Genomic DNA, 24,494 nt, shown 5'->3' on the forward strand with positions numbered 1-24,494 from the left:
TATATGGTTGGATAATTTAATTAAATATTGCAAATTATGTTGCCTTAACCTAGAATGTGATGATACTTGTTCTTGGGTGCTTTTGACATTGGAGCAGAATTTTATCTGGAGTTACAATCGTTATCCTGGATGTAATAAGCATATGTACTGTTTTGAAAGATTAAGCATTACTTTGAGAAGTTCCAGAATACCTTAAAGTCTGCATTTCAAAATTCACACCCCACTTTCTCATAACTTTTTTCTGATTTTTTTTGTGGAACATGCTGAATGCTCCAGAAGTTTTAATCAAAATGAAAGTTCCAGAATTTATGAAACAAATAGACATGTATGTAGTGAGGGTTGAGGACTTTCTCTGTGACTTGTAATGGGCATGTGGAATGTAATAACTTGAGCATTACATTATTTCTTCCTCCGCTTTTTAAAAACTGGTTGCAAAGGGAAATTTAAGTATGAAAAAGATGGAGGGGGGACAGAAATGGAAGAGGAAGTGAAAGGAGTGGGGGTAGGGAAAAGAAGCCTAAAAACACATGGAGTACAGAAATGAGCATGATGAGCAGAAGAATGAATTTTGAAATGTAATGTGATGATGAGTGTAATGGAGGCAGGAGTACACGCTTTTTCTGTAGTACCTTGTTATGTCTCAGATTGTGTGAGGGTGAGAATGTTCATTGGAGGAGTGTTACATGTTTATGGCTTTGTTACAAAACAGTGTACAGTTCAGCAATTCCTGATCTAGTGCTTAATAAGAGCCAGAATATCTAGGCAAAGTGCAGAGCCATCCTATCTTCTCTTTCCACGTATGGCACTGCACTGCTCAGATAAACATGCTCACCTAGAAATAGTCAAGGGGTGTCTGTCTTCAAGCTGCATTGCTCCAGACCTGTGCTGAGGCACCTTCAATGAAAAGAATATGTATGGAACAATAAGGCTTTATTAAAAGCAAAGCTGATTAATTATTGTCTTTTAAATTTTTTGGTGTTGAAATAGAGATGGTTGGTTGGTTTTGAGGAGCAGGTTTCCATGTATTTACCCTGCTGCCGGTACTTTGACAGGATTAGCAGAAGCTTACAAGATTGAAGGCTAAACCTGGCTAGTCAGAGGTAAATATGGAAGAGCATGGGACCATGGTGTGCATGATCACAGAAAGCACTGTGATAATAAATACCCTGGTGAGGAGCCTTGGCATCACAAATGCTGTGTCATAAAAAGGACCCCTTGTCCTATTCTGGTAGTTCTATTCTACATTGTTAGTTTTTTAATTTAAAACTAAGAGATATATTGTACTCGACATTCAGAGGAAGGTGAAAAACTTTCCCCACAGTTTCTTCACTTCTGTAGTCTTTTGAGGAGCATGGAATTTTGTTTTATTCTTCCTTGCTTTTTGATTCTTCTTATCTACTCTCTAATCATGTCCTCCCCTCCCTGTTTTGTGGGAGTGTCAGCTTCATGCCACCATTCTTCATCACTGCAAAGAGTATTTTCAATTTGAAATGACTAATGGTTTTCCTTTTGCATGAACGATTCTGACAAGAAGTAGTAAACATAAAGGCTGTGCTAACATTACTGTTGCTAAGATCGGCAGTCAAGGAGCTGGAATAACCTTGTGATACTGCATTGACTAATACTTGGGTCATACTTGGAAAGCTTTCTTCACAGCTGTATGGGTTAGAAATATTTTTAATGCTTGATTTATTTATTTTTTTTATTTAAAAAACCCTTCTCAATTAAATAACATAGCCACATCTGTACATATCCTTTCTGGCCTAACTTCAGAAGATCTCTGGATGCCTATTTTAACATGATCTTAGTTTCTTGGAGATACTTGGCTTTAGTGACTACAGTGCAGCCCTAGGCTTTGATTCTCTAATGATACTAAATTCTAGATTACTTCAGTTAATGATTTAGCATCTATCCAGATGTATAAATCTCATACCTGCTGATCGAGGTATAAAACAGCTTGGCGATCTTGGAGTTTGTGGTAGACAAGAGCTGTGGTTGGAACATTGTTGAAGTGTTGTAATTTGAAGCAATCTGACCTGATGAACTGGTGTGTCCTCTTGGTTAGTGTACTCAGCTGTGTGACACGAGTCCCTTGTACAAACACAGTGTATACCCAGTTGAAGTTACAATGTTGGGAATTCAGGGAAGATAAACATTCTATTTTAGAGGACAATTCAAGTGTCTTACCTTAAAACAGGTTATATAGCCCTAAAGATTCATTAGTAACTCTGAGCAATGAAGCGAGTAGTTAATTTACCTGTAAGGAAAATGCCGTCCTGAGGAATTTCCAGGTGCGTTGTGACCTGTAGGACTGTAGATTTGAGTACTCTGATTTAAGTGACTGTACTGCCCTGAGAAATATCGCTATAAAGATGTTGGGGGTTAGGTGTCCTTCCTTTTGTTCCTTCTCACCTATGGAATTTTTTCCCACCAGTGGAAGGGAAAAAATCTGACTGCTGGTACTTAGTGGGTGCTTCAGAAACAAAGAGTTTGGCTGGGCCCAGGGGGGCAGGAAAAAAAGTGAGGGCGGGGGCAGCCAGAGGCTGTCTGGTTGCTTCAGCTTCAGAGCAGGACACTTGCTGGGAGCTGTTGCAGTGGAGAGAAGGGAATTTATCATCACCCAGACGGAGCTGCTGCTTCTTCTTCTCCTTCTCCTTCTTCACTGGTTGGCCTCGCAGCTGTGCCTGTCCTGCTGGGACGTGTGGCAGTGCCACGCACAGCTGCGGAGCTGCTGATCCACCTCAGCCACCGGCCCGGGATTTCCTGCCATTCATTCATTGCTGCCATTCCAGCCGGCTGTTCCTCAGAGTCCTGCAGGAGCACCGGGACTGATTGCCCGAGAAGGCTGTCACGGGGGCCCTGGTTCTGTTTTGTAGCTAACGCTGTAGTTATTGTTGGTTGTTTGCCTGGTTATACTAGTAAAGAACTGTTATTCCTATCGCCAGATCTCTGCCTAAGAGCCCCTTGATTTCAAAATTATAATAGTTCAGAGGGAGGGGGTCTACATTTTCATTCCAAGGGAGGCTCCTGCCCTCCCTAGCAGACACCTGTCTTCCAAAACCAAGACAAGAGAACATCATGCTTTTGAAGGTTGTTACTTGAAAGTGCAGTAGAACTGTAGATATTCAAACTCTTTTTAGCAATGCTTAATAAGCTATACATAACCAATGAGTGTGGTTTCTGAGGCACTCTGGGTTTTGTTGCATGTAAATATTTATTTTAGCAAAGTGAACAGCAAACTTAGGAACATATGTCATAGCAACCCAATTTGTTTCATGAACTTGAGGGATTGTCATGTGAGAGTTAAAGGGAGAAGGTGCAAAATAATTACTTTTTTCATTTGTTTTGATGTTTTGTTGGTCATGTCTGACTGAGCATTCAGTCTCAGCATGCCTAAAATTTCTTCACATCTCCTTATAAATTGTTACTTGTACCTTCTCTTTCCTGGAATGCTGCCTGTATTGCCTGAGTTCATGTAATAGACTGCACAAGAATAGCAGCTCTGATGCTGCAGCTGAAGGAGCAGACACATAGTCTGGCTGTATTTGTGAATTTGTCATTTTTTTAAAAATTAATTTTTAATGTGACCTTAATTAATAAGTTGTAGGTTCACTTTAGCAAATTACGTACTAGGCAGCAGTTCTTTTATTTTTAACTCTGATTATACTCCTGTTTAGATATTCTTAAAATAGTATCTGCTTTCTGACCTTCCTTAAGATTAGTTGCTTAGATAAGCAGAACTTGCTAACAAATTCATACCTAGCAGCTCAGGTTTGAGGCTGATCTCTCTAGGGCATGTGAACATTTTGGGAAAATCACTGAATATACCAAGTGGTTTATATGCCTAAAGAAATCAATCTCTAAATGTTGATTTCTGAAATACAGTAGTTGGAAGAGTTGCTCATTTAGTGCTGAGGATGACTGAAAGAATATGCTGTACACTCAGAAGTAATTAATAACCTTTTCAGTAATTGTATAATATTTTAATTCAAAACCAGCAATTCTCTTTTCTGACTTCTGAAGCCAGTAGGTTGTGATTGTCTTTGGATCACCATGCATTGGCAGTAATGAATCTTTTTCATTGGCTAAATATGTTGAAGGAGTAGTGCAGTATAGACTGTTTTTAAGAAGCTCAGCATGTTTCCCACATGGAAGAAGAATGTTGTCATGGAATAAATTTCCTTCTGTTTGGGGAAGTCTATGGTTGACATGCCCTAGTCTTTGGATTTTACTGGATGGTGTTCTAGAAATTTGAGGTTTCTTGTATGTATGTGACTGGACACAGGCAGGGGAATGGGTTTTAGGCTACGCAGTAGCTAACTCTTCTCGATTGTGCAAATTAGTCGAGCAAATTGTGCTGTTAACAGCTAGTGTCAAAATATGTGTTAAGTGGCACTGTAGTGAAAAAACCCCAAATTTTTGTTTGTAACTAGCCCAAAAGACTATATTGACTTCAAGAACAGGAAAAATATAATAGATGGGCTTCTCTAAATTTTCACTTCAGAATGTTTTTTGGACTTGAAATGAAGAAACTGGTTTCTATTTTGGATTCAGGAAAAGTTGAAGAGCACTTTAAACCCCAAGGAAGCTACTCAGTTTTCTGTTCCTTGAAGCAATAAATAATGTTTTCTGATCCTTAAAATATGGTTAATATTACATATCTCTCTACTCAATTCTGCAATACCACTACATAGAAGGAAACATACAGAAGTATATGAATCAGGGTTTTTCAGATTTATTTTTTTTTACTATGGGATTTGTAATCAGTTTTACACACAGTTTCATATGTGAGTTGTCCCTTTGTTCTCTTACCTTGCATCATACAAAACCAGAAAAAGAGTCTGTAGTGGACATCAGGAGGCCATTTGTTCTTTCTCTTGTTAAAGTATGGAATCAAATATATTTACAGCATTCCTGAAGTGGCCTGTTTTTGGAGGCCTTTGAGGATACACTGATGATGATAGCTGTACATCCTTCAACACAGTTAACATTCATGTTTCTTACCATCTCCATCCATTACCATTCTTACCATTAGGACTTTCTTTAATTGAACATCTTACAGTGTGGCTTTCTTAGCATCTTCTGTTGGCAGATGTTCCCATAAGTCTCTGAGTTAAGTAGCTTGGAAGCAACTTCCTTGTCTTTCACTTCCTTCTCATAAATAATTTTATGAGGAGAGTGGGGGTTTTCCCTTTATACTAGTTTATATTCATATGTTGCAAATTGATTGTCTGTGTTGTGCCTCTTGCTGTTTTTCTGTCTTCTCCAATTTTCCACGTAGATGTATTGCTGTGATTGTCAGTCTTTATGCACTTGTGCCTTTTTCCTTTGAGGAAGGAGCTTTGGGCTCCTGTGAGAAGCTACTGACTTCCTCCTTTTGTTGTTTTTCTCAGCTTCTGGAAAACTGTATGTATTAATTGTCTACATTTACCAAATTCTGTCTTTATAAATGTGGATGGAAAGCTATTGCTGTTCTTATTTTCCTTTGGAGATTCATGAACTCCTGTCTTGACTTTCTTGTGTCTTATCAGACTTTTTCTGGAATATATCTGGTGAGATAAAATGTCCTTGCCCCACATTGTGTACTTGTATGATGATGGCTGAGAAAGACACCAGATGTTTTCGTGGTTGTTGACCAGCTCTGTGGTTTTATCCACCACGTTTCCCCTTTCATCACAAACCAGGTACGTCCAGCATACCTGCCCTCCTCCTCAGGTGACTCAAATGTCTGTGCAGGTGCCCTTGATGAAGCTATTGCGGGGGGGGTATACTTCCTCCTTCACTCCTGAGCTGTATTCTTTTATATTGAGTAATGAGAGTTAGCTCATGGAATTGTGACAGCTGGAAATGCCTCAGCCTGGAGAGTGCTGGAGTTGAGTGCCTCAGTTATAGGAGGGAGGCTGATCTCCGTGCTTCTGGACAGGGCTGGCACCTGTGGGGTGTTGTAGCAGACTGTTCCAGTGACAAACTTGAAATCCAAATAAGACAGAATAAGCTTTCTGTAAAAGATATAAATCTTAAAATTTCTGGAACTGGGGAGCAGAACTTGTTCACTTGCATGAAAGAAAAAGGAAAAGGCTGGCAGTGCCACTTTGCTTGTTTTGAGTGCTTCCTGGGCATGTCAAAGTTTGGAGATCCTCAGAGCTGAAGTGGAAGCACTCTGGTCTTACAAAAGGATGAGTACGCAGCTTTTCAAAGTGTCAGATCCTACAGCTCTGGGTGTCAAGTAACATGAGGGCTGTAGAGGCTTTCTTACTTTCTCTGGTTATAAAAGGTAGTGTTTAGATAACTATAATTAAAATGTCTATCTAAATATCATTTTACCTTCCAGTTCATCAAGTTTAATCCTTTTCATTTCAAAGTCCTCCAAGTTTTTTATTAGTTGGAAGTCTTCAAATGAAACAAACATTTCTTGTTCATCTTTTATAAAAGTAAAGAAATATTCATCTGTTACTCTCTGTTCCCTGTTCTTCTCACCTTGCCCCTGTTTCTTTTTCTCCATATTCATAACAAGGAAGAGGAACTTTCCATACTGGTACTAGGACAAGACCAGTTTATTCATGGTTCTTGCTTTCCCTCCCACACCCTAACTTGAAGGATCCCTTCACTTTTTTGATAAATAAGAGGCAGCTTGTATCCAATGCTGCTTTTTATTGAAAGAAGATATTTTCAACCATGCATTCTGCATGTCAGTGTAAGTTATTGGCACAATGACTTAAAAGTGGTAGCTTTCAGACTCCTGCTTTCAGTCTAAATATCTTCAGTAATGTATAGCAACAGATGAGTAATTGATTTAGGCAATTTTTGCTGTGAAACATTGGCAATGCCCTAAGCACACCTTTTAAGCATTATGTATCAGACACTATTCTGATACTTATTGTCACTATTTAGATAGGTTTATACATTGTGACCTGCATGGGGATTGGTCCTGTTCTCCTGGAGTTGTAACAGATTAATGCTCAGGTAAAGTATAGGGCTGTCCTAGTTTTTTCATTAATGACAAGGGTATAATAGCTAGAGTGTGACACGGGCAGGCAGCACTGATCAGGTGACCCAAGCACCTTGAAGTTCAGCCACACATTTTCTGGCTTGTCTTTAAGGTTGGTGTTCAGGGTATTGGATGTATTTTAGAATCTGACAAGGAGACAGACTGTGTATGTATGCCCCTTTTGATGACTGCAGTTGTATATAAGGAGGTAATATCATATCACTGTGTTGTAGTGGTCTCTTTAATTCAGTTTGGCAACTGAAAGGAAAAAAACAATATACATGATCAGCTGGTTTTCATGGAGTAGTGCCTGGCAACCTCTATAGCAAGTATCTGAAACAGTTCCTGCTATTTAGATTAGAGCTGGGCAAGACTTCTGGATAAATAGTAAGTTATACAGTGTCTGGATGGTGAGTTTATAGTCTTCAGGTTGCTTGTGAATTTGCTGTGGCACCAGTAAATAGTTTTGGATAGAAATACTTTTTCAGTGCCTGGCTCTCAAACAAACAAAAATCTAAATATAGACCCTTATGAAAGAAGAATGATTTCTTTACAGGGACTTCAAAGGGTCTGGATTTGGTCTCTTCTTCTGTCCCTTTGTGATTTGAAACATCTTCCACCATCTTTTAGCTACTAATAATTGGTAGTGCTCTGCAAAAATCCTGTCAACACTGTCAGCAGCATATGTTAGAGGTTCCTGGCACCACAAAGAGAAGTTGAACAATTAGATTTCTGAGTCTGGTAGTTGAAGATAGCTCACTCCCAAGCTTGGAGTTCGTTCTTTTATGCTTCATCCTAAACTAAGTAAGAGAACTTCTTGAAGCTGATTATTAGAGCACCTCCCAGGGAAGTGCAGAGTCTGGTTTTGTGAATGTTTTTTTTTTTAGAACAAACAAACAACAACATCTGCAGCTTTCTGATTACATCAAGAGGGAACCAGACAGAAAGGTGAGAGCACTCCACCCAGTATGCTCCTTGATTCTTATGGGATATGTGGCTTCAAACTCCCTTAGGCAAAAAGAAGACTGATCTCCAGGATGCTGTGCATGTCCTTGCTGTATGTCATTGGATAACAGTCCAAGCATCTGCCATCTTTCCTGCTTCTTATTAAAGATTTGTAGGTCTAACAATGTGTTGCTCAAAAAAGCCCTTGTTCATATTGTACAAAAAAAGGTTACAGATGAAAAAGAACTATTTTTTTTCAAGTTGAAAATGAACTGATTTACTTAGCTGCTTTTGACATCAGTATCTGTGAAGTTTGGGACTTTAGCTTTAAATTCGCAGTGATGTCAGATAGCGAGTTTATTTGTGGGTTATTTGCTTTAGAACACAAGAAAAGAATTGCAGGCTTGAGGAAGACAGGCTGGCAGCTGAAGCCAAGGATGCCAATAAAAAGCAAAATAACGTCACTAATAAGAAAAATACTCCTTTCTCTCCATAGCTTGTCTAGCTTCTGTGAGCAGGTTTTCTATGGTCTTTGTTTAGTGTAAGACTAGAAATGCTCTATGAAGGCTTCCTATTAGGCTGTAAGAGTTAATACTAAAATAGCAGTCAGTGTTCCTAGTTCAGAGATTGAAACATCAATGAAGGTGCAAGACCCTCATTTGTAATTCTGTCTGCAGTTCCAAACATGGATGTTCAGGAAGGCAAATTTACATTGGAAAAAAGTGTAGAGAAGAGATGTGGTGGTCAGAATGCAAAAGTCCCCTTTGAGAGGAAACTGAATGAGCATATCCCACTTAACTCAGCAAAGTGAAATCTGAAGAGACATGTGAACTATTTCTATAAATACTTTGGGGAATAATAAGAAGGAAGGGAAAGAACCATTTAAACTGAGGGACAATGTTGCCCCAAGAGTACCTAGGTACAGGATGGCTGGGAAAATGTTTTGGCAGGAAATTGGAGTGTTTCCAGAGGTTCAAAACTTCAGCAAGGTTTTGAGGCGACTTTCAGATTTTTCATTTTGGGGATTTTGTCTCCATTATTTCTACTTCTAACAGTAGGACATGGATAATTTGTGAACAGAATTATATAATTATGCCTTACAATAGCAGGAGCCCTGAAGGTCTCTTTCAGCCTTACTTCTTGAGTTTTAAAAGTTAGAATCCTCTTGGGTCACTGTCTGTTCTGAACCTGAGGTGCATATTACACTTCGAAGACATCTGTGGTGGTAATTGGGTAATTCTGTTCAGTAGGCTTGGATTTTCTGTGTAGACATCCTCATGTCCTTAGTGGTTCCTGGGGAGCAGTACAGAAGTTGAAAGGTTGGGAAAACATCTGTAGTCAGACTTTGTGTTGTATGCTAATAGTGGCTACTAGTGGTGGTTCACTTACCCAACTCAGTCTGAGCAGTATGCTCATACTCCTACTACCAGTAGTACAAAAATATATGTGTATACCTTCTACATTGTGTCTTGGTACTCATTGAGAAGGACCTTCAAATTACATGCAAATGTTTCAGTACTATTTGGCATTTGGTGAAGTTCTCTGGTCTTGTCCTTTTAAAATAGCAGTAATAATGCATCTTAGAAGGAATTCAGTTTTGTCAGGAAAGTAAATATGTATATTTTCCCTGAATTACTGCCCTCCACTAAGTGTATTACAGCTAATAGATCTCATAATCCAAAGATAAAGGTCAAGAGAATAATCCTAAAGTCCGTTTTGAGTCTTATTCAAGCTTATTTCTGTTGAAGGGAAAAGGCTGATTTTAGTGCCATTGTGATCTAATAATTTTGTTGGCACCATTAAGGGTACCTGTCTTGAAAATGTTGTGAAATGCCACTTACTGATCTGAATGTAAAATAGTGCAATAGCCCACATTTCATTTAATGTTTGGTAATGTGCCCTTTTGGCTTTATGCTTTTCTGTTTTAAAAAAGGGAGGAGAGCTGGCAATAAGAAATGGAAGGAAATCCAAAAGAAAACTCTGACTTCAGCTTCCTCTTTTATTCATCATCATTGAAAGAAGGGAACTTGTCCAGCCTTAAACAAGTAAGGAGGAAGTTGCTGTACCAGCAGGTGACAGCAGGTTTTAGCAAGTTAGGAGAGGACTGGATGCTGCTGTTAGTGCTGCAGGCTGAAGCATATCCTTTTCTTCCATCACAGGGCAAGTATCTTGTGCTGCACAAGACAAAGTGAATGGTGTGGAAGGAGAAAAGGGATATGGGCTATTACTTGGGAGTCCCAGAGTGCACCCGTCCCAATGTATGTGCCCTCAGTACGGTTACACCCATCTCTGCTACACTGTGCAGTTGTGAAGTGACTGATCTGCTCATAGAATACAATGCACTTTGATTTGATTTTTACCTTTCTAGAAAGAGTAAATTTTACGTGCTTTTTCTTCTCAAAGCATCCCTTTTCGTCTCAGCATTAGAAATCTTTGTTAGGGTTGATATCCAGGATCCATGTGCACTCCCTTGAGAAATTCAAGTTAGTGTAGTTTTCTCTTGCTTGTGTATTGATTAATGCAGTTCTCTAGAACTGCAAAGATAGGTTTGGTCCCCAAGAGCTGTATGGTTCTCCTCTTTCTGATTAATTTAGTGTATGTACAATTTAGTACTGGTTTGTTATTATTATTTCTTTGTAACCGTCATAGTCATGTGTTCAACTTGGAGATTTTGATGTACTTCTGATCATTTTTGGTATTTTTAAATGCTAACTTGGGATTAATGGAGAAAATATTCTTTCTTCTGGTAGCTTTTTAAGTTTAGAGGGCATTCCTAAATTTTGTTGTCTTCCAAAGATACCTGTTGCCAGCCAGCAGTATTAAAGACCAAAGTATTAGTGTTCAGGAGGATGGATAGCTAGTGTGACAGGGTATTTTTCCTTTCTATAAAGGGTTCCTTATAGACAGATCTCTAGGGTTTTTCCCATTCACAGGAGAAGGTTAATGGGTACAGTGAGCATATCAGATCTGTTACCAAGCAGTTTCATTCTGTCCCTAAACTATTTCAGTAATCTTATTTTCTATTATATCACATGAACAATGTTTCTAGAACAGTCAAAAGAATTGCAAAGAACATTTCTCACTGCTATGGCCTGTTCAGATACAGTTACTTTAGAGATTTGCCCCCTGTTGCCTGAAGTGAAAGGGCACTGTTGCAGATATTTCACACCATTAAAATTGCTCCTGTGATCATATCTCTCTTTTCCTCCCTAACACAGCCCACTGTTTGTAACATGGAAGATTGGTCGAGATAAACGATTGCGTGGATGCATAGGTACTTTTTCCGCCATGAACCTGCATTCAGGACTCAGGGAGTACACACTTACTAGGTAAGAATTTGTTTTCTGTAGCTCTGACTTACATATTTAACTAGTCTGTTGAGGAGATTATGGGTGTGCTTTGGTTTGTTTTGGGTTTTTTGGCTGTGTCACTGTAAGGGTCAATGAAAACCTGTCTCCTTTTGATGATAAGAGTAGTGCCTGGATATTTGACTACTGCTGTCACAAGGTTATGCTTGCAGTTAAAAACTGTAAGTTGAGCCTATTCTCATTTTATTGGTCTGTAAACTACTTTCCAGTAGCTTATTGTAACTGGTTATTACAATATTTTTCCAGTGTTCAGACAAATTTTAGCCTTACTAGTTAATGTCAGGCCAGAAAACCAGAAGGATTTGGGAATTATCCTATTCACACTTCTAAAACAGCAGGTATTCTCACCTCTTCTCCATCAGGTGCTTCCAATCAGCTGCAGTTAATTTAATGCTACAAATTTCCATTACATGTTACTCTTCAGATACATCCCAGCCCCTGAGTGGGAAGCTTCTGCATGAGGGAGGTAAGTGATGATGATAATCCTTCAATCCCTGGCAGCATAATCTTCATGTTTTGATCTACACCTAAATTCATTCATTTTAATAGTGTTCCATTTCCTTTGAATAGAGTGAAAACTAATAAGTTCATCACTAGAGCTAATAGCAAGCTTTGTACTTGTTTTTCTAAGAGTTTTCTTAAGTTTATTCTCTAAGAATTAGTGGAATTTTGTTCCTCTCAGTTACAATAGACTTTATTGTGCTCTAAAATAGAAGTTGCCTTCTGGCATGTATAAACCTCTAAAATTGTCATCACTTAAAATAATTAGTGCTTCTAGATCACTTTAGATTTGAGGCTTTTGTCCACTACAGGGTCTTCCTCTGCTATTAAAATGCCTTGTCCATTCTGGCATTAAATAATATTAGAATGGGAGATTTTCTTTCTTGTGTGTCTCCCTGGTTAGTTGCAACCTGAAGCTCATTTCATGTTTCTCTGCTGAGCTTGAAGAAGATAACTGTTCATCTCCTGGTGCCCTTATGAACTTCTGAAAGACCTAGTTATCTTTATCGTGTTCAATTTTTTTATTATGCACTCTGGTATCTTTCTGCTTGAGTCCTTTAAAACCTCAGCATTCAAAATGGTCAGTGAGAAGAACCTTTTAATAAAATTCAAAGCAATTTCTTTGTTGACAGTTAAAAGGCATAAAATCTTAATGGTTAGTGAGCCAGACTGAATGAAAAACAACTTTCCCCCTGTACTGGAGAGTGTTTCATTTAGGTATATGCTTTATATATGCCTGATCAAGAACAATGAATTTGTACAGAAAATTTCCCCCTGAGGCTATGAATAAGGAGGTAGCTCAAGAAAATAGTTTTTGTTCCTCATAGATTTTTCCATTCTCACAAAACAGATAGGGATGCACCCTTAAATACCTTTAAAACTAGTTATAAGATCCCTGTCACTGCGTTCTAACTCTGAAAGCTGAAGTCAAAATACATGAAAAGTGATGAAAATTAAAGGGAACTGAAATAATTTCAGTGCAGTATTTACAGGATGGCCACATGCTGTGTAAGTTTATACTAGACTTTTTAGAGGATAGATGAGTAATTTTCAAGATGAGGAAAATGGAACTATGTACCAACCTATTTTTAAAAAAAATCTTCATAAGCACTTAAGTTGCTTTAAAATGAAATATCACATTTAGTGCATATTGGATTTTGTTACCTTTTATGGTAAATCTTTTTTTATACTTATGGTACCTAAAATGCTAAAATGTTTCCAGATTGCTTTATTTATTTAATTTTTTTTAAATAACAAGTTCAAATATGATCACTGAAATGTAGAGATCATATCGGAATGTACAAAAAAGGTATTCCCTTCTATAAGTCATTATATAAAAAAATGAAAGAGAAGGTTACTTGTTTCCTTCTTGTGTCAGTCTTTTCAACTATGGAGCTTCCTGAAGAGAGCATTTGAGGAATAAAAGAAGCACCATTGGAATGTCCATGGGCTTTGAGAGTTTGGAGCTTGACAGGCCTCCCTAGGAAGGGTTAGAAACTGGGACATTATAGCTTGCTCCATCAGTATATGGGTAATAGGCAGCTGCAGAAAATGTGATTCCCTTTCCTGAAAGGGAAAAACTTGTTTAGGCAGAAATTAATCAACAAAGTAGGTAGAATGAGAATAGGCTCTACTGCAGAAGGTGGAACTTGACCAAAACTTTAAGTTGAGGATGCAGTCAGATGACTGCTGACTTTATTTTCCTTTGACACAGGGAGGCACTTTTCTTCAGTTATTTTGAAGATATAGCATGGATAAACTGAACCAGGTTGTTTTCTAATTCATTCTTAATTTTTTCAGCACCTTCTGTGGAATTGTGGCCCAGCTTTCAGTCAGTTAAATAGTACAAAGGAATAGCTGTTTTTAAATGCCCTGGTGCTTAGCAATCAAAATATCCACAATTCCCTTGACACATAATTTTATTGCAAATATGCTGAATAGTCCTTAGGATCACAGTAAATAAATTTCAGTATTTCTGGTGGTGATCTCTGGCTGTGTATCATATCCAGTGTGTAGCATACACATCTCTATCTGCATACGGTGGTGTAGTTCCTTTGAAGCAGCATAATGATAGTTCATCTAGCAATCTGGAGTGAACAGTTTCTTCCTTGGGACATCCTCACCCTACACTTTTTTGCGTCTGTAACCAAAAATGGTGATCTGTGACCATTTTGAGCTCTGTAGGTTGTTGTGCTGATGTTGCCAGTATGTTCTAAACAGGAAGTTTATGTGGAATGATTCATCATTAATTGGATGCATCTGCCGAAGTTCTGAGGCGGGATGAGAATACCCAGAGTCAAAAAAGCTATTACTGCATTCTTTATAAAATCTGCATGTTAAATTCAATTCAGTTATATCAGTGAAACATAGGGGAAAAGATGTGTACTATTAAAATCTTCTGCACAACTTTATGGAGAGAGAGAGAGATTCACACTTGATTTCTATTTCATTTTACTAGGAGATAAACCATGTCCAAATATTCTACAGTGTTGAATATTGCATGTTAGAATGAAGAAATTTTACCATGGGCAAAATAGTCCTTTAGACTGAATGTGTTTAATTGACTATCCCACCTGAATGCATAAAAATAAACCAATTCAGTTTATAAAAATACCTTATGTTTTACAGCTCCTTCAAGAAATTACTCTGAACTTGGAAGCAGGTTACCACAGAATTTCATAACAGGTTGATAAATTACTTTTTCATGTTTTCTCTACAGCAGTAAGACTTAGGTTTTGGTACTGAAGTTTTAAACTCCTACTTTTATGCACTTGAGATACTGAGCAAAATGTTTTCAGTTCTTTGTTTTAGTTTTTAATCTATTTCATAGAATTTGAAGTAATATTTTTTTGCCTGTTGGATGCAAAAGTGTAGGTGCATAAATTTTTAGCTCTGTGTAGGTTTAGCCTGTCAAGGCTAGAATATGTATCTGGGGAGTGAGATAGACAACAGGCAGGTATAGGGAGATGTTACATGGCAGAGTCTGCTGTCCCAGAAGAAAGTAGTAAAGAACAATAGGAGGACTCCAAGGCTTAAGTGTATTGACCTAATGGCTGAAAACTGGGTTTAACCTACCTTCCTTTAACTAGCATAGACCTGTCTCTACTGACTATATGATGCAATCAGTCTTTTTGTTGCGTATTCTACTTCACTGAGGGAAATAGGACCGATGTCAGACACTCAGTCAATGTGGCTAATCAAGAAAAGAAAACTAAGAGAAGCTTGGGATGAGAAGCACAAGATGGAAGGAAATGAAACCTGTGACCCAACTTTCTCATAACTCAATTCGGGTGTACATACCATATGAGGATTTGGCTACTGCTGGCATCAAGTACTGCTCTGTCCTTGTCAGCAATCTCAAGAGTCTTAGTCCTTGTTGTTGTAATATTCCCTGCTCTCTCTGTCAAAAACAGTAACAGGAGGAATCCCATTCCAAAGTTTTATCATCCAATGGTAAGAGCAGTATGGCAAGCTAGTTTAAGGGGTAAAATTGAAAAATATTTTAATGACTGATCACATTAAGATTGATGCTGGCCTTATTTGCTAAAGACTATTGACAAGTATTTGTACAGACAGGACAGCTTCCTTCAAGTGTTCATTTGAGTTTACTACTCTAACCCTGCAATCAGTGGCACGTGTCAGTGCTAACTTCCTAAAACCTTTACTACCAGGCAGTGTTGCTATGTGTGTAGGCAGTCATTACCATTGATCTAGGGAAAAGCATACTCATTCATCTGACTGCGATTTTTTGAACTGCAGAGTTGAGGGAATTACAAGTTTTTGACAGTTATTGTGACCTTCACTATTGACAGCAGTTATAGGTTGAATTAATTTGTGCAAATAACATTTAATGTAGTATTTCAGAGCATATTGTTGCTTCTGTGTTGCCCACTGATAATACTTTGCAGTCTGTCTTGCTTTTGGCTTTGATCTATGTAGACCACTGCTGAAAGTTGGCTTTTTAAAATTGTCAGTACACTGTCTGGTGGCTATCAGTGAAAAACACCTGATAATTATGAGATGAAGCTTACATTATCATACTTGAAATTAAACTCTGCAGAGAGCAGTATAGGTTCATGACAACCTGAACTTACCAGGGTTATGCTGTTCTTCTGTGCTTAACATTGCTTTTAAAGTCAGGAAGCTTCCTTTCCATTTGTATGTGTCTGTGAAAAGCAGGTGCCTGCTGGTCACCTCTGAGTTCTCAGAGGTACCTCATTGACATAGAGGGTGCAGATCTCCAAGTGAGAAGAGGTGCTTTAGGGCCATATGTGGTAACATGGTTCTGTGTCCAGTTGAGTGGGCAGACAACCACTGTGTACCACAGAGTGTGTGACAAGCCAGAGACAATAACCCTCTGGAATGTGTAACTCTTAACCTCCCACTTAACAGCAAGTTGTAGTCATGAAGGGTGAAATTTTTAGGGGGAGGTTCAACCTATAAAATCCATTAAGTTCAAAGAATAAAAATGCCCTACATGCTGTCAAAGCTTGTTGAACCAATAAGAATGCAGGCAGCTGGGACTCCTCATCTTTCACATTGAATCACAGAATTGTTTACACTGGAAAACATCTTTAAGGTCATCAAATCCAACCATTAATTCAGCACTACCAAGCCTACCACTCAAACATGTCTCTACCACATCTATAGGGCTTCTAAATCCCTCTAGGGTTGGGTACTCCACCACTTGTTTGGGCAGCCTGTTTCAATGCTTGACACCCTTTTTGGTGGAAAAATGTTTCCTAATAGCCAGTCTAAATGATGCCTGGTTCAACTTGAGGCTCTTTTTTCTTGTCCATCACTTGGCATTTGGGAGACGAGGCTGACCCCACCTGGCTACAGCCTCCTTTCAGGTAGAGAGAGTAGTAAGGTCTCCCCTGAGCCTCTTCTTCTCCAGGTTAAACATCTCCAGTGTAAGCAACTGTCAGTTAAACCATCATATTCCCTTACTGAGTTACAAGGTTGTTCTGTAGGAGTGATTTCAGAGCATCCTACATTCCTGGGGAGGTAGGAAGTGGGGTGCCAAACTGACACTTAAGAGTGTGTACGGAGTGCTTTTCCCTCAGACCAGGATGGGGGCTCCTAAGGAGAATTCAAGGATATTGAAGAGGCTGCAGGACTGCTGTTCTGGTAATTTGGGCCCCCTTGGGTTGGTAGTCGATAATGTTGCTGTGATATGAGCATCGCCCAGTGCTCAATATAATGCAGGTTCTGCTCACCTGCCAGGCAGCAGCAGAGAGAGGGATTTATTCTCATCACTATGTTACGATTTCATATCACTAAAATCCTTAGTAGAAGAAAGATGTATCTGAGCAATTGCTGTGCTTGAAAGACATTTTGGGATGCCTAAGTACTGAACACATTTATTATACATGCATGTGTACTCTTATATAGCATATAATATATAGCACATATGTGTTCGGAGTCAGAACTGGGCTGAAGTATATTAAGGCAGTTCAGCATTCAATTTCACTTTACAAATTAGAAGACGTGTATATATATATCTCTATATATATATATATCTATGATGGTGTTGTCCTCCAGAAGTATTAATAATATTGTATCTTAGAACTCCTTTTCATTCTCAAAGATACTTTTGTTAAAATATAAAATTAAGGTTTTAGCACTGTGATCTCTTAAGTATTTACTGATTACCTCTTGCAACTGAAGCAAAATTATTTTAACGTACAGATATTTCGTATTGGCTCATGGCTTTGCCTGCCATATAATCTGTATATAGATAAGACTTCACTGAAACTTGGAGCTGTTCATATTTCTAAATTTCTAAATTTTTCCAGGCCAATAAAAGCTAGTTGCTTTGTCTCTGCTTGTAGATAGTGACTTTACAAATAATAAGCACTTTAATTTGGGTGAATCCTAAGATCTGTTCTAGTAGAATATATGTTTATTAGTAAAATGGTTTGTGGTGTAAACCCACAATAACAGAAAGTCCAAATGAAGTATATAAATCTGAATTTGAGTCAGGCTTAGTTACTTTGTGTGAGTCAGTTCAGTAAATAGGTCTGTAATGATTTTACGCACACAGTGCCAGGTTCTTACTTCAGGGAGCTGCTGCTTAACAGAACTGTATGCTGCCTTCTCTCAAAGGGCAAAGCTAAATACCATACTGGCTCTTTAAATGAAAAAAAAACCACCAAATTTTTGTTTTAATGATGGGTTAAATGCTTCTTATTTTGTTAGGAAAGAAAATCTTGTTGTTTAGAAGAGAGGAGCATGTCCTAGGTAATATGTGTTTTCTGCATATTGCATGTGTTGAGAATGTAATAATTCTGCCTTAATTTTTTTCTTCCTTTAAAAACAAACAATCAAAACAAAACAAAAACCCCTGGTTTTGTAATTGCTACTCTGTTATTCCTGAGAAAAACCTTGCTAGACCCTTGGACCTAATGGTAGATGAGAGTGTTTCCTTAGCAACACTACTTGAAAGAAAGCAAAGGAAAATGGCACAAATGGAAGGCCAGTCCTTAGCTTATTATCCTTATGAAAGGAGGAGAGCATAATGATGTTCTCCCAAAGCATCAATAGATCCAGGGTTATCAGATATTGATAACCATTTTACTGTTTTGCTGGGAAAACTGAATTATGGAATATGAATGCTTTGGCACAGGAGAATGCATTACTATGTTTTGTAGAGTAAACTTACTCTGGGAGTTGACTGTTTATGAAAGGTACCTGAAAATCAAGGAAAAATAAATTTTATACTTAAAAATTAATACAAAATTGCTATATCTGTATAAAATGGCTCCATTAAGTTTAGAGGAGGTTTTACTGAGACTTAAACTTACTGTCTTGAATTTAAGGTCTCAGCAGTAGAATTTGGTGTAACTAAGGAAATGGCCAGGTTTGAAATACTTATTTCATTATCTTATTTAAAAGACATGCATGAAAAATTGGGAGATTCAAAAATGTACTTCTTATAAAATGCATGCTGAGAAAAAGAGATGCTCAATCAAGATAATTTTCATTAGTTGATGTAATTTGTCCTATTTTGAATAAATCAGATTCTGCTGAAATTTGAATTGTGATTGAACTGTGTCCAGCAGTTACTCAGACTTTCCAGATGGGTGTCAGGGAGGAGCCATGTTATTTGTGACTCCAGTCTTTCCCATGATGATCTTGTATTTCATGTTCTTTCCACACAGTCTCCTATTATGTGAACAGAATGATGCATGCCCTGTAAGTTCAAGGAGAGTTCCAGCTGAATTGAAACACTAGTTTGGTTCTAAGTCAGATATTTGTCTTTGGATATTACTTGACAGAAGTGTTTGGGGAGGGACGGTAGAGACAGGGGAACTGGCCACCCTGGCTTTCCTAGCAAAGTTCCATATTGCCATAACTTACTTTTCCTTTACTAGTACAGGTAGTTGTTGGTACTTCCATGGGTTTTAGTCAACTTTTTAATCTCTTTATATTATAGTCTTAAGGGAAATATCATCAAAGCATTGCCTAAAAAACTTTTAGAATGGCATTTGCTTTCTTCTGAGACTCTTGGTGACTTACTGATTTCTGAAGTTCTACAAAGATGTGCTGAGCTATGGGCCAGTGATGCAGAATACAGGATAGGACTGTGCTCACAGCAGACAGAGGCATAGGTGAAGCGTGTCTCAGAGCACTTACATTGTAAATAAAGAATTTGTCTATTTGGAAACAGGACAATGGAAAAAGTTGGCATAGAAGTTCCCTGCTTCCAGGTGAGTTTTTCTCTCTGGCCGTTCTCAGCTTAGCAGGAGGTATTAATTTTTAGTGTAGAGCAAGAGATGTTTTCCACAACTTTCTTGTGAGGGCAGTAAAACATCCCACTGGCCAGTGCTTATATGTACTAAATAGGAGACATCCTAAGTGAGACTCTGGGAATTGAAGTGCAGGTGTACCTTGTCCAGTAGAAGTACGCTTTGGCTCAAGGAACTGATTTTTACTGAAATCTGATGTTTTAATACCAGCTGGAGCACCAGTACCAATTTAATACCAGGTGGAGATTAGGCAAGGTCACAGGAAAAAGAATTGTCTCATGCTTATAAACTGTTAAAATCTTAAATTCTCCAGTTTTGTGTGGGAGGCACTGTGGGAAAGGAGTCTCAATTAAAGTTTTCAGTCTGTCAGCACCTCCTCCATTTAGGTGTTTTCTGATGCTTCCTTTTAAGACTATAAATAAGAAAAAGCACAAACTGGGAGTGGGGAACTGGGCTCCAAAAGCCCTTTGTTATCCCTGCTCACTTTAACACTCCCTCCTTCTGAGGGACTCCTAAAGTCTTAGAGGCCCAATCACTGCACTATTTCAACTCATATCTTGTGTATATTTGTGAGCAAGTGACATCAGAGTAGGGAGGGAGAAACAACACCCAGGAAAGTCTTGAAAGACTTCTTGAACTTCATAGTTTACAAATGACTGGAGTTTTACTCCTGTTCATCTCCAGTTCATTGTAGGGGGGAACATATACTTACCTGAAAATAACCAGGTTTTTCTTTTCTAACATTAATTTAGAAATACTGTATTATGGACAGAAGCACTCCAGGTTTGTCTCTTTCCTTTGAATTACAGATGCACTTTTCAGATTCTGCCATTTTCAATTGTACTCCTTAGAAAAAAATGTATGGAGTGCTGTATATGCTCTAAATGAGTGTATATTTGTGATAGCCTTTATTTTAGAAACAAACTGAATGTACTTTGGTTATGTTTTTTAGCTCTGTAAATAACTGTGTTGATGCAGTTCACAAAGCATCTTACTGCTGCAAAAGTATGCAAATAAGCCATTACTTAGGAATATTTGTTATATAACCAAAAAATATTTCTAATCACAAAGATTCTTACTTTTATTTGAGTTTTCAAGACTTTTAATTAAAAATTTTCTAACTATAGTTGTAATTTAAATGTGAAGAATAGCTTTTGACCATGGCAGAGAAGAGGGTTGTTTTTTTTTTGGCTATCAGTACAAATTTCTGCAGGACTGGTAACACTCAGTTCTTCAAGCAAGGATATTCACAGGAATGGTGATGTGTGCCTACATCTTAAGTATAGTATGTAGGCTACAAAGTGTCAGCTCACATGCGTAAATTTAGGTTCGCTGTTCCAGTGCAGTGGTATAATCTTTGTTTCTTAGCAGCTTACTTGCATTAAAGGGTCAGTTATCAGGCAAGCAGTCTCTCAGGTTGGAGAAGTACAATATATAAATAACTCCCACAAGGACTTGGGGAACTGGTGTAGATGTTAGGAAGTGCTCTTCTGAGCCTGGGCACAGCTCCTGGAAACGTCATCTGTCAGAAGCTGCAATCCCAGCTTCAGTCAAAGAGCCCTTTAATGACAATTATTAACAGTTGTGGTTTAAGTCTGTATATGAAATCAGGTATTGCAAACTTTTACCAGCAAGGAAAGGTGATTTTTTATTGTTACTGTATTTTTCAGTTCATTAGAATTCCCTTAGTTTTGATTTTACAGGGGGAAAAAAAAGAAAAGCTCCTGGGTTTTTTTGAACAGTACAACTTTCTGGTACTTCTAGTTCAAGTAATTTTATGACTTCTATAATAACACAAACTGAAATAGGTGTCAAGCTTCTTGTAATATGCAATTTATTTGCTACTTTAGATACCAGCCTAATTATGAGTAATATTCTTAGTGCTTTATTGATAAATAAAAGCCAGATTAGAAATGCATTCACACTGGTACAATTAAAACAGTATCTCTTACTTCAGGAGACTCTTCATTTCTTTCATTTAATGTTGCTAAAGTGAATGATGTAGAATAAAAATATATTTAGTATGTAATGAAATATTAAGAAATTACTTTCTTCAAATATTGGCTTATATCCCATTTAACTGAAGCATCCCTGTAAAGCAAAAGTAAAATATGACAGTACAAATGTTGAAAGAGGTTTCTGTATGGAAGGAAAAAAGTTCTATGTGCATATTATGTGCATTTAACAGCTTCAGTTCTTATTGGAGTTAAAAGAGTTGTGTGTGTTATCTGTAGGCCAGTTACTTCCAGGTATTGTTGTTAAAGCCTCACATGTAATGTGTTCATTTGGCCATGAAGAAAAAATGCTTTTTATATAAGTGAACACAAAGAAGAGAAAGGAGAAATGTAATTTTAAAGTATTTGACAGGTCATTGTAACCTTGGTTTGACAGCAGGGCATCACTACTTTTCAGCAGAAATATTTTACATACTCTGTCAAGAAATTGATGCTGGTTTTGTTTCTGTTCCAGAAGCTTCTGCACAGTTTGCAAGCTGGTTAGCTGGCCCTTTCTCATCTATGCTGAGGATGCATTCTGCAGTTTGCTCATTTAGCTACAGAGAGGCTTTTTTTCCTTTGACCTAGGCTGCTAATGCCTCATTGCAAAGAGCAGCTTTGATTTGTGTGTGGAGGTCTCCGTGCTGCATGCAGCCTCATTTGTCAGAGCTACCCCTCTTTGTGTGCTCAGCTTTTTCAATTACTGAAAGGGTGACTTTCTGGTTTGTTGCTCAGAAAACCCTCTTCAGTTTTGTGGAAGTCTACAATGCATGTTCTTTTTTTCCCCCCCAAAAAAATATGAATTTCCAAGAGCTGTTACATATGATTTCACAAGACAGTGTATGACTAAAGCATTCCTGACATTCAGGAGGTGAAACGTTTCATGAATCACTTTTCAGAAGGGTAATGAAATCTATTTCCATTTAAATATTAACCACTTTAGCTAAATGTGTTGAATTGTATCTCTAATGGTATGATTATGACTAAACTGGTTTTTTCTGTGTTCACACTATCCTCATTTAACATTGAATAGTTGGGCTTCAGTTGGTCTGGGTATAAGTCCCTTAGTTAAACATATGTAGCAATGCAAGATGTTTCTGGTAGTTAAAAGCGGAATAGACACATGGACAGAACAGTCCTTTCCTGGTTTAGACTTCACTGCAGTGAATGGCAAAACTCTACTACCTACAAAGGCAGAAGAATTTGGCCTGTAGTTTCTCTAAGATGATGTGATTTAAAATATCTTACTCATAAGCAGACATTTTAAATGTATGTAATGCGGTTGATTTAAATGCATTCCTTGAATACCGAGTCACAGTTTCTGAGGCTACGGACAGATGGACTAACATCTATGGACAGATGAGGCTAACCTGGACCTTTTGTCTTTTCTTCATTTCAAAACTTCCTTTTCAGTCCACTTCAGCTGTTTTTATTTGCTACTCAAAACCTGGTTTAGAGTGAAAAACATATACAGAGTGACAGCTGGCAGACATTGAACTGAATGTACTGTTTAGCTGAGCTTGCAAATGTTCTGTTGCTTGGGCGTCTTGAGCTTAGCTAACAGTGGTTTGTGAGTGCCCCATACAGGCACTTCTGTAAGCTGAGTAGGTTGCAGGTGGTACAGAACATGCCACCCCAAGTAGACAGAATTTGACAGGAATCTGGAAGGAATAAAAGGATGACCCTCTCTCATGAGTGAGAGAGAAGTGGCAGAGTTGCTGAAAGGAGAGTAAGAAGGTAGCTTACAGACAGCTTGTGTGTGGAAGGTAAAAGGAAGGAAATGCAGGAAGCAAAGCTTCCAGATATATAGAATGTGTTTATGTATCTAAAACATACTCTCTTTTTCAGTTGGGGATTTGTAGAGGTAATGAAGAATCATAGCTTGATCTTTTAATGAGATTCATATATGAAATAAAAACCTGCACACATGCAAAATGAACAGAAAAATCGTTGTCTTTCTTGTTCCCTTAAGTAGGAATTAAATTCTGTTGGTGCAGTGGTTCTGATGGTTGCATTCTAGAACAGTTTCATGATAGTGGGAGCAAGTGCCTAGAAACCAAGTCTCATGAAGTAAGGAGGGACCAGTTCTTTCACTGAGGTCTTATTACATGTCATGTGTCACATCACATCTTATTACATGTGATGTACCACAGGGGATTCATCTTGTGCCTATCTTTTACTATATTTATAAAAACACTGAGAATTAGTAAGATGATATGAGCTCATTTACCATCCTCTATGCTGACAGCACTCAGATCTGCATCTCTCTACAGATGTACTCACAGGATGAGTAAGAGATTTTGCTTAGCTAAAAAACAGTTGCTTTGAACATAATCCAAGTTGAGTTGTGATATTGATGAAACACATCTTGGGAAACAATCCAGGGTATTATTCTGTGTTCTGTACTTTGAGTGGTTGTATTCCAGTCTGTAAGGCAGTGTGGACCTTGGGTTATTCTCAGTTTATTGTTTGTTAAAGAATTTCAAGACTGGATCCTGTTACCTTTCATGTCTCAGACAATATTTCCTAATGCCTTCATAGTTCAGCATATTTTCTTGTCTTAATCTTTTTCTATGAACCATTTACTCAATACCTCACATAAGCAAATATGATTGAGCAACCTGATCTGTGGATGATGTCCTTGCCCGCAGCAGCATGTTGGAATAAAATTATCTTAAGGGTCTCTTTCAGAACAGTTCTGTGATTCTGCAATATTTGTGCTTCTTAATTGATTTGCTGCATAATCTACCATGCCTTTTGCTTTCCTTATAGTTAACCTGATTATATATATATTTGAAATCACAGTGGTGGATAAATTAAAGTCCTGATTGAAAAGCAGTTTCATTTTAAGTTTCAGAGGTAAAGAATTCTAGAGATTTCTTTTTATGTTCCTAGAGATTTGAGTGGTTAATGTTGCTCACACTAAGTGTAATTGAGCAGTTCATTT

At 37.9% G+C, this 24,494-nt stretch overlaps 2 protein-coding genes across 4 annotated transcripts in view; both read left to right on the forward strand.

Moving 5' to 3' along the window:
• The window catches only part of AMMECR1 (AMMECR nuclear protein 1), a 95,025-nt gene that overhangs the window by 43,410 nt on the left and 27,121 nt on the right, over positions 1-24,494 (forward strand). For 2 of the 3 annotated variants that reach the window (XM_058848257.1, XM_058848256.1), the window contains one exon: positions 11,152-11,262. In XM_058848257.1, the coding sequence (XP_058704240.1) occupies positions 11,152-11,262 (111 nt within the window). Of the gene's footprint in view, positions 1-11,151; positions 11,263-11,663; positions 11,768-24,494 lie in introns of all 3 variants that reach the window. The other variant, XR_009278596.1, reaches the window with a different exon arrangement.
• The window catches only part of ACSL4 (acyl-CoA synthetase long chain family member 4), a 166,885-nt gene that overhangs the window by 10,609 nt on the left and 131,782 nt on the right, over positions 1-24,494 (forward strand). The window lies entirely within an intron of this gene.

Source organism: Poecile atricapillus, chromosome 12, assembly GCF_030490865.1.
Source record: "Poecile atricapillus isolate bPoeAtr1 chromosome 12, bPoeAtr1.hap1, whole genome shotgun sequence".
NCBI lineage: Eukaryota > Metazoa > Chordata > Aves > Passeriformes > Paridae > Poecile > Poecile atricapillus.